Source organism: Rhinolophus hipposideros (genome assembly GCF_964194185.1).
Source record: "Rhinolophus hipposideros genome assembly, chromosome: 8".
Taxonomy (NCBI): domain Eukaryota; kingdom Metazoa; phylum Chordata; class Mammalia; order Chiroptera; family Rhinolophidae; genus Rhinolophus; species Rhinolophus hipposideros.
The window spans coordinates 78,998,471-79,009,039 of record NC_138054.1 but is presented as its reverse complement, the minus strand read 5'-3'; the positions used below and the strand labels follow the sequence as shown (position 1 = coordinate 79,009,039).

General features: G+C 49.0%; 1 protein-coding gene across 2 annotated transcripts in view; it reads left to right on the top strand.

Annotated features, from left to right (window-relative positions):
• Positions 1-350: 350 nt before the first annotated feature.
• NCMAP (non-compact myelin associated protein) overlaps positions 351-10,569 on the top strand; it is a 36,408-nt gene continuing 26,189 nt past the window's right edge. The window contains exons 1-2 of one of the 2 annotated variants that reach the window (XM_081055789.1): positions 359-439; positions 7,115-7,271. In XM_081055789.1, the coding sequence (XP_080911915.1) occupies positions 7,120-7,271 (152 nt within the window). In that variant the 5' untranslated portion in view covers positions 359-439; positions 7,115-7,119. Of the gene's footprint in view, positions 440-7,114; positions 7,272-10,569 lie in introns of both variants that reach the window. The other variant, XM_081055790.1, reaches the window with a different exon arrangement.

Genomic DNA, 10,569 nt, shown 5'->3' with positions numbered 1-10,569 from the left:
CAACCTGCCTCCAAACCTTTCAGTCAGATTAGCACAATCCCACTGTAAAGACACATACCCCAAACCCCGCAGCCCCCATTCACCCGGGGGAGTTTGTACGGCCCCTGCCTCCCGTCTGGCCCTCAGAGGAGTCGGACCTGGAGGACATGGTCTGGTGTCCTGAGCGCCCCGCGGAGCTACAACTGGAATCCCCACAAGGACCCCGGCCCGGGAGAGGCACGAGGACGCCACGGGGAGGCGCCGCCACTCCAGGGCCCCGAGTCTGGCGCCCCCGGGACGGGCCCCGAGGCCGGGGCACCCGGATCACCTGCGCGGGGCGGGGCGGGGCGGGCCGGGGGCGGGGTCCCCAGGCGGGTAGAGCCCCGGCGGCGGCGGTGGCGGTGGCGCCAGCGGGAGGCTAAGCCGGCAGCCGGCCGGCGCGTGGGACTCGCGCGAGCAGGTAAGAGGCCCCGGGGGCCTGGGTCCGGGGAACCACGGCGGCCCAGCCCAGGCCCAGCGGCTGGCTGCCCACCTGCCGGCCGCGCTCCGCGAAGGAGAGCCGGGGTGGTGGAGGCACGAGCGGTCCCGGTGCAGCCCCCACCTTCGTGGGAGGAAGCGCCTGGGGTGTGTGCGCGAGGGCGGCGGGGCCGGGGGTGGGAAGTCGATCATCTCCAGTTGGGCGACGGGGATGGGACGTGCGTCAAGGGGCCCAGAGTGCCAAACAAGCCCAGCCCAGCGCGGAGAAGCGCCCTGAGAACCCGCCTGCGTTTGCGGGTTGATATTCCGGGCATTCGGACGGCGGGTCGTTTCCCACGGAAAATAAAAAGGAACCGAACCGACCGGCCAGGAGATAGCAGGGATCTTGAAGGACTCAGGACCCGTGTTTGCTTCCTCTGTAAAATGGGTGTCTCATTGGGTCGGTCTTGAGCGGGAGCCAGGCCAGAAGGAAGATACGCGGTTCAATTAGATGAAAACCCGCACCAGGGGGAGGAACCCAGGGTGCTAGTTCAGATCGGCAAGTTCAGCAAACACGTTGGGAACAGCTCCCGGGCGGGGGTGGGGGCGGCTCACCGAACCAGCTGCTCCAGAGGAAAGACACGGCGACCGGCTCCAGTTCTGTGGTCTGGGTCCCCGCGTGGGAGGAAGGAATGGATGTGCAAATATAAGGGTTAGCTTAGAGGGCCCAAGGAAGCCCTCTATTAGTGGGAATCCCAGCTTTGCCCTTAGCTGGGTGTCTAACTTGGCCTTGGGCAGAACCGTTCTTTTCTCTTTGGTTCAGTTTGATGTGCTCCTTAAATGAAGCAATTTTTTCTGACAGACTAAGTCAGATAATCCATATAAAGTGCTTAGTATAGGGTCTGTATATAGCAGGCACTCAGTGTAAGCTATTAATTTTCACTAGACTATATATAGCTCCTCGGGGTAAGGACCCAATGCCAATGTCTATTTGGTTCACGATTTTATATATATAGTGCTTGAGTATAGCAGGTCTCACCAGTATTTGTTGAATGAATGATGAATGAGTCTGCAGTAAGCGCTTGGCATGTGGTTAACAGTCAACAGATAGTAGTGAATTTAGAGATGGCCAGATCCTAACAGATGAGTATGGATATAGGAGACAGTGTCTAGGTGGATGGAACAGTGTAAATGTAAGCCCAGAGTATCAGAATAGGAGCACCCCTGTGGGGAAGAAGCTCTCCTTTAGCCTCAAGGTTCTTTCAGCTGGTCTAATAACCAAAGGAACATGAGACAGATTAGCAAGAGAGAATAACCAAATTTAATACATACATATGTATGGGGACCCTGCATACTGGAGAAAGTCAGAAACCCCACATTCATGAGAGGTTCAGAGATAGAAGGGAACATGGGTGTATAAAACATTCTGAGGTAGGGATGAGGTAATGTGCCTTGGGAGCTTCAAAAGATCATTGCAGGAAGATAAGAGCAGATGTTTGGTAAGTAGAAGTTTGCTCTGCCCTATGGATGGGTCAAAAGAAGTTATCTCTGATTATCTCTTATTATGGGCTAAAGCCCCTAATTCAAGTTCTTCTAGGTAGTTAAGGGAGGGGCAGAGATTTCTCTTGAGCTTGAGGCTAAACTTGCCTTTAGCTCCATACAGTCTGCATACCACAGAGGCACAACTTGGGCGACTCGTTCTGAATGCTCAGACCCCCCCTTTATGGTGTGGGGAGGGGCAACATGATAGTCAGAACCAGAGCACAGAAGTAGGGGAGGGCACACAAAATCCTGGAATCCTGAACGCCAGCGGCTACATGGGAGTAGATGAAGGAGCTGGAACTCTAGGTAGGTCAAGTACCTTTCTCATGTCCTCTAAGTGTCCACCCCAAGGTTACACGGGTAGGGGAGGGAGGAAGGGACGCCAAGACACAGCAAAGGACCAGGGTGCCTGAAGGAGCAAAGGATGAAAAGGGGGAGGGGCTCCCAGGACCCCTTCATGAGGGTGAGAATTCCTCACCTTGTTCCTGCTGGTGGTAAGGTAGCTGAAGGGGGCACCGCGGTGCCAAGTGAGCCCACCATCGGTGTGTGTGGTGAGCTATACACAAGTGAGCTGGGCTAGAGGGACAAGCTCGTCTGGGGGAGAATCTGCTGCAGTGGTTTTGTATCAACACCTTATCCCCTGGGCCAGTTCCAGAGCTCCATATCACACCACTGGACTGTGGCCACTCCTGCCTCAGGCCCAAAGGGAGCTGTGTCCTTGAGTTGGAGCCTCTCTAAGCAAAGTTAGGGACCTTCTAGCTCCTGGCAGGCAGCCATGTGTGGTTTCCATCTCCCTGGGGTAAGAAGCAAAGGTCTGAGGTGGAAGTGAGATGTGGGGCAACATATCCACAGGAGACAAGAGGCACTGTACACCTGAAAAGAGCCAAGTTTGGAGCTTCTCCTTGTGACACTTTCCAGCATTGCTCATAATTTGCCCTTAACACATCATGAGTCCCTGAGACTCTTCGGGGCTCCGAGAGGAGGAAAGCAATGTCCATGCTCATCCTCATCCCAATGCTTCTGGGACACAGAGTCACAGGGTGTTAGAGCTTCAAGGACCCTTCACGGTAATAGAGGGCACCATCCATTTAAAGGTGGGGAAGTAGGGGTCCTGAGAGACTGCGATATGCTCAGTCGTGGAGTGTTAAAGGAGATCTCCAGTCTCCTACCTCCAAGGGCTCGTGTCCTACAGTGGGTTATGAAATGCTCTGGGAATTAACATGCAGCAACACATCCCTTTATTTTCCAACCTAATAAAATGCAAAGAAAGGTTTAAAACGAAAAGAAAGGTAAAGTGGATTTTAAGTTGCTCAGTATACCCTTTTACTTAAAAAAGAAAAACACATGTACGATGAAAATAAAGACCTAAAATTATATATGTTCACTTTATTTCTTTTAAGATACATATTTGATAATGAAGACAAATGATCCAAAATAGAAACCTCTCTAACCTCGGCTGAACCATTGCTGGTCAGTAGTTAAGATACACACTTTGCACGCTGCCAGCTAAGGGCTGCCTGGAAGCAGCAGCCTGTTTATTTCAACTGGACGATTTTCAAGCCCCGCACATACTGCTCCTGTCGCCGTCCCCAGCTCCATCCATCCGCCTCCTGATGCCTTCATTGGCATCGTGGCCTCTGGCATGCCACTCTTCGCTTTGGGATCTGGCAGAATGGCTCTCTCTTTCTTTTCTCTCCAATTCCTTATCAGACCTATAGATCCTCAGTAGGCAGGAGGAGGCAGGAGTAGAGGAAGGCAAAAGCTGGCCAGTCAGTCTCCGAGGATTCCTGCGCAGGGCTGGGTGTAGGTAAAGCTAAGGGGGTAGGGCCAGAGTGTAGCTGTGGGCTGGAACCTCTCATGTGGTTTGAAACTCCTGGGTGGGGGGGTGGCTGCAGTTTGGCCTAAGGAAGAGGGTGTGCCCATCTCTAAGACAGAGAGGCTGTTCTTCAGTCAGCTTCCAGGCCTGTTCTGAGAGGCCTCCTGTCTAGGCCGGACACTCCTGAGCTGCTGGGGGCCCAGAGGAGGGGCAGTGGGTGGTGTTGGAAGTGCTGGCATCTCAGGGATTGGTGCAGACCCTGGCGGTCCAGCGAGCCTTGGGCAGAAGCGCCAGCAGTGAGGTAAGAGCTAAGAGCAGGGACCTAGGCCTCTGCTTTCGAGCTGTGGGATCTTGTTCAAGCCACATCACTTCTCTAAGCCTCAGTTTCCTGATTTATTACACTGGACAATATCCAGAGCAATCACTTAATAAATATTAGTTTCCCTTCCCCTTTAGAGAAACTTGATTGTGTCTTCAGACCTGCTGAGCCAACTTTTAGGGCCAACAACCTCAGGCTTTTAAATCCCTCCACAATTCACTCGTCAGTCACTCATTCATTCATTCATTCCACCTCTTCTGAGTTAATACCTGCCTCAGGGCCTGTGCTGGGAATTCAGAGACAACTCTTGCTGCTATCTGGTTTCTTGCAGACACCCAGCACATGTGGCCTTGCTTTAAAGCTTCCATCTCTTCCTCCCCCTGAGGGTCTCTTCAGTCAGTTGCTCAATAAAAAGCATTGTGTAATTTGTTCCCCCCACACTGCGGTACCCAATCCCATAACCCTCCTCCAGGTTTCCTAAGATGTTAGCCTGCAAAAAGCTCCTGAAAGCTTGCTAGGCCTACACACTGCTAAATGCACTGCATGGAAGCAACTTCCTGGTTGTCACAGAGTGGACCAGGTATGCATTCTAACTTCCCGGGCCCTAGGCAAGTTTGCCTTCATGGTCCCCTTCTTCCATAAAAAATATTTACAGTTATATTAATGACTGCATTGGGAGAGTAAAGCATTTTTTCTTCAATCTAGAAGTGGCTTTTTTCTTCTGATTTGGGAAGAAAACTTTTTTGTGGGTCCCTAAAAGTTCTGTGGGCCCTGGTCACTTTGTCTCCTGTATCTAGTGGAGACATTAGGCCTGGAGCGAAGGAGAAACAGCTGGGATTCCAGCCCACGCCCATCGCTGTGGAAGTTCCGACGACCTCACTGCACTGCCCTTTACAATTAAAATGAAAAAAAAAAAAAACAAGCAAAGAACTGGGGGAAAGGGACCAGTGGTATTAATAGTTCTCTCAGGGAAATGGAACTTGGTTTGTTTGTCCTCCACGCCTCCCCACCGCCTTAGCTCCCATTACAGATCTTAAGGGCAACTGGCTTGTCCAAAGGACAAAGGAGATTCATCTTTTAAAAGCAGCTCCCAGTTCCTACCTTATCCCCAGTAACAATGTCATTGGTTATAGTAATAATGATAATAATAATAATGAACATTTTGAGGAGCTCCCGGTGTGCCAGGCATTGTGAATCACTCGGCATGCATTGTCTCCCGAAAGTCTCTGGAACCCTATGGATAGACACACTCTATTACCTTCATTTTTCAGGTGAAGAAACTGAGACTTAGAAAGACTAAGAGAGTTGTCCAAGGGGCAGCACTGGGATTGGAACCTGAGAGTGTTAGTTTGTTGTCAGCATAACCTCCATGATGGACAGTTTCCCACTGTCTCCCTCTCACCCACACATCACCTTGGTGCATGCAAGCGTTCATTGTGGAATGAATGAAAGTTTGACCTCAGAGCCTGAACTTACAACCTTTCCACTGTCCTGCTCTTTAGGGACAGACACTTGCTTACCTGTTTGGAGTGCTGTCCCTGGAGTGCAGGAGTTGGCAGCTACAGCCCAGGGTAGTCTGGGGACAACTGAAAGCCCTGATGGAGTGAGGACTTGATTAAGAGACAAGGCTTAGGCAGTCACTCTTCCATCAGGTCCACCCCAGCCTGTGGAATCCCACTAGAGGAATCTGCCTCCTACCAAGGCTGCTTCTTTTTTTTTTTTTTCCAAGGCTGCTTCTTGCTGGAAGCTCAAAGGTGACAGTCATACAGGCAGAGTGCCAACCAGAAAGGGGTAGCCAAGGAGGTCTGCAGCTCTCTGCCGTGGGGCTCATCTTTTTTCCTCTCTGTAAGCTTTTGGCCTCTTTCCAGGGCATGTTACCAGACAGATAGTTAGCACCCCCAGGGGAACTTGAACTAGCCCACCAAAATAATTAGACACCTGAGAAATACAACTACTATAAAAGAAAGGCAATAAATCAAGCTACATATGCCAGCTGAAGCAGAATTATTGAACCAGATGGAGCAAGATTGTAAAGCATTATTATATGCAAGGAGACAAGGGAAGAAATTCATACAGTAATTCAAGAATAAGAAGTAATAGGAGAGAACCAAGAAAAAACATTAGCTATGAAAAAACATTTAAAATAAAGGACACAGTAGGTGGCATGAATATCAGGATGGATACAGTTGAATTAACTCGTAAAGAGGAAGATCAGATTGAGAACTGTCCCAGGAAGAAGCAGGAAAAGATAAAAAGATAAATAAAAAAGCAAAGCTAAGAGGTATGGAGAGTAAAAATAGGTGTCCCAAAATAAAAATAGAAATGGAGAAGAAATACTTGAAGAAATAATGGAGATTAAATGTTCCAGAATTAAAGAAAAATGAATGAACTCAGATTGAAAGGACTCATGGATAGACAACTAGAAATAAGGAAAAACGCACACACAGGTATTGGGTGAAATGGAGAATATGAAAAAGGGAGAGAACAGAGAGAAATAACATCCCTTACAAAGGAACAAGAGTCAAATTGGCTTGTCAGTAACAACAGTGGATAAAGGAAGTAAAAAAGTAATGTCATTAAGAATTGAAAGCAAAGAACCCTTTCTTTCAATCCAGAATTTTAAAGCTAGCCAAATTGTCATTCAAATATGAGGTCATCATAAAAATATTCTTAGGCAAATAAAACCACAGAAGGTGGATTACACAAAGACCCACATTGAAAATACTCGGGGAGGGAAGACTTAAATAATAAAGAAATAAATCCAGAGATGCTGCAGGAACTATGGGAAGTTGAGGGTGTTGAAGTCAGAGGCCAGTGCCAGAAACAGCAGAACTCAACATTTTAGGTAGGAAGGGATTTTCTACAACTAATTCTTTAAAAATATTGGAAAGGCTGAAGAATCCCAAAACACAGCAGAACTGGCCAGATTGGGGACCTACGGTGCCTGTCCTGATCAGGAAAGTGGGAGACTCACAATGCTGCCTGGAACTGTTTAATTTAAGGACGCATGACTGGACGTGTGATCCAAGGACCCAAAGCTGATATGCTGCAACTAACTGCCCAGATACTAGAACTCGGTCTGGCTACCAGTGTCACCGCAGCACGTGCTCATCTTTTCAACAAAGAGAAGGCCAGCCTCGGGCTCAGACACTTTGGGAGGTAACACTGTCTAGCTGGAATCAACGACATTGATCTGTGTCATCCAATTTATTTTGTTACCTTCTATTGATGGCAAGTGACATTGGTTTTCCATTTTCAGAAGTGATAGAAAATTTCTGTTTAGAATAAACTTTATAAATGTTTTAAAGGAAAAGTAGGTCCAGGGATCTCAATACCAAGCCATTATGATTGGTGCAAACAATTATTCTAAATGGTCAGAAGTGGAAGAGGTGACCCGGGCAGGGTGAAATTGTTGGGTCTCGTGACAGAGGAAGGTTTAGACTGGTGTAGAGTCGGGAAGAGAGTACTGGAGTGAAGACCAATGTGCTATCTGTTGCCATGTGACCAACGGCTCCAAAATTTAGTGGCTTACAACAGTCATTTATTATTGTTTCCTCTCATGGCTTGATAGGATGACTGGGCTCTGCTGGGAGGTTCTCACGGGGTCTCTCACATGGTTTCTGCCAGATGTTCAGTCATCTGAAGGCTCAACTGGCCTAAGTATCCAAGGTGTCTCACTCACATGGCAACCTAGTGATGCTGGCTGTGGGTCGGGAGCACAGCTTGGGATGTCAACGAGTGCATCTTCCTGTGGCCTCTCCGTGTGCCTTGAGCTTCTCACAGCCAGGCAGCCAGATCTGAGAGGGAGGTTCCCAGGAGCAAGGATTCTGAGGAAGAAGAAGGTGACACTGAAAGGCTATATCCGTGTCACTTCCAGTTTCACTTCCGCCATATTCTTGTGGTCCTAGCAGCCCACCTAGATTCAAGGGAGCAGAGAAATAGACTCCACCTCTAGAGGGGGGCAGTGGCCAGGTCACATTGCAGAGGAGCATGTCGGGTGGGGGTTATTGTGCTGCCAGCTTCCCAATACTGGGAGTTTCGGAGACAGAAAGTCACTCACTCTGCCTACTGTCTGGGAGAAAGGGAGGAGATAGGTGCTGGTGGGTAAGACTGAGAAAAGTTCATAGAAGACCTTGGTTGCCAAGACAAAGAATTAGGGATTTATTGTGTAGCCAAATGATGGAGAGACACTGTTCAGAAGGCTAAGACCTCAGCAGCCTGTTCTCCTAATTCCTTTTCCAACAAGTGAGACCCCAGGGAAGAAGGCTGGTGACTTCCCTTTCTTCACAGTAGCGTGTCCCAGCCCCGCAACAGTGTGACAAGCACACTGCCCCCAACACACTGAGCGTTTCTTAGGTAAGGTCCACTGGGTACATGGCCAGCCCAGGCACTGTGAAAGTAGGTCTACAATTGACAAGCCACTGGACTATCCTGGAAATTCCAGTATTTCTACATCCATTCCATAGCTTCCAGGTCTCCTCTTAGACTCCTCAACCAGTGTCCTGGTTATTGAATAAAAAGTTATAGTCCAAGTCCAACCAATATAAGAGCCTGGGGAAAGGTATGACTTGTCCCTGGAGTCTGAAAGGAAAGCTGAGTAAGGGACTCCTATGGCCATCACCAGAGCTCTGGGACTCAGAGCCCAGCAAGTTAAGTGTGTGTTCAAAGCCAGTCCATCCTCAGGCATCTCCTTAAGCACATCTCTTCCATGCAGCCTATGTGTGTGTGCGCTTTCATTCATTTATTCATTCAAGTGCCTTTTAAGTGGCAGACCCCATGCTGAATGTGGCAAAGTGGCCCCGATTAAGGCATGTTTTGTCTCCCTGGGAGCTCCTAGACTAGAAGGGAAGACTACTGACTAATTACAACGCTTTCATGTGATAAGTGCTGTAACTGAGGTACCAGTGAGATGCTGTGAAGATTCTCAGAAGAGACTGACCTACTCGAGATTGGTGGGGAGGCTTGGGCAGGTCTCGGAGGAAAGGGAAACCAGCGTTTTTAGGGCCCAGGCTGCGTCAAGCACACGGCTAGAGGTTTGGTGTGCATTGCTAAATGACTGATGCATGCAAACTCTTCCACATGCCTGGTTAATATAGTAAGGCTAAGTCATTGGCACTTGTTATTGGCAGTTATTATCTCATTTGATTGTTGCAACAAGGAATGAGACCAGAATCCCAAAGCCCAGTTTACAGATGAGGAAATGGGCTCAGGGGGGTTGTCACGAGTCCAAGATGACTTAACTAAGCCTGAATTCAAGCCCAGGTCTAACTCTAAAACCCATACCTCTGCCCACTCCACCAGTTCACAGGGAGGGGAGGACATTCCAGGAGAGGGGACAAACACTGTCAGAGGGGAAACTCGCAAAGAGCCAACGAAGGTGCTGTGTGTGTGGGTGCCCAGATGGGACGGGTGGTAGAGGAGGCAGGAGAGAGGCATGAAGGCCTTGGATTCCAGGTCAGCGTGGGGAGTGGACTTTATGCTGTCCACAAAGAGAGCTGACCTAGGGTTCCATGACTCCCTAGCCCACACTGGAATCTCCTCCTAGGTCACTCTCTAGTGAAAACTCGTCACCGAATGTCCATGTCCTTTGAGGCAGGGCTGGGCCTGGAACACAGGTCTCCTGAGTCCCAGCCAGAGCTCACTCCTCACCCAGCTTCTTCCTTCTCACGACCTCCTTCAGGCTGTGGTGTTTGCTCAGAACCTGGGCAAAGAGCACAGAAGTATTTATTTATGTCACAGCCAACCCTGCCTTCTGGAGGCCCCCAAGGGGTACCTCACAGAGAAGTTCAGTTATATAACCCCGCGTTGACACAGCAGAAAGGAGAAGGAAATAGATTATAATTATTCTTTTTTTCTCAGTCTTGGACACGTTTTGAAACTAGATAGCTTGACATTTTCCTCTCTTCTTCCTCTCTCACCTATTGACCTGGAGTCTACAGGGATCTTGGTGGTTCTAAATGAGTTGCTGATTTTAGACTTAATTCTGGTGAGACTGGGGGTTTGGGAAGATCTTCCTAGACGTGGGGGGAGAGAAATGAAATATATTAAAGGAATACTTTGTGCCAAGATTTCCTCCAGGGGCTTTATATTCATCGTCTCATTTTACCCAAATAGCAACCCTATGATGGAGATCCTGTTTTTTCACCTCCATTTTGCAGAAAAGGACTGGAGGCACAGAGAGGTTAAGTAACTTTCCAAAGGCCACCCAGCAGAGCCAGGTCAATTTGGCTCTGACACTGTTGGATTTTCAAACATCTCACACGGGATCCGTAACAGGGATTCTGGAGAGAGCAGACGTCTTAGTGTCAAATCTGTATCGCTGTGGCATGCTAGCTTCTCCCTATGGAGTAAATTCCCAATTATCCCAATACGTTCCTCACATCCAACCTCCACTCTGGCCTTCCCTGGACACTCAGCTCCACTTCTCCGGGACCCTCACTGTCTCATGTCTTCACCA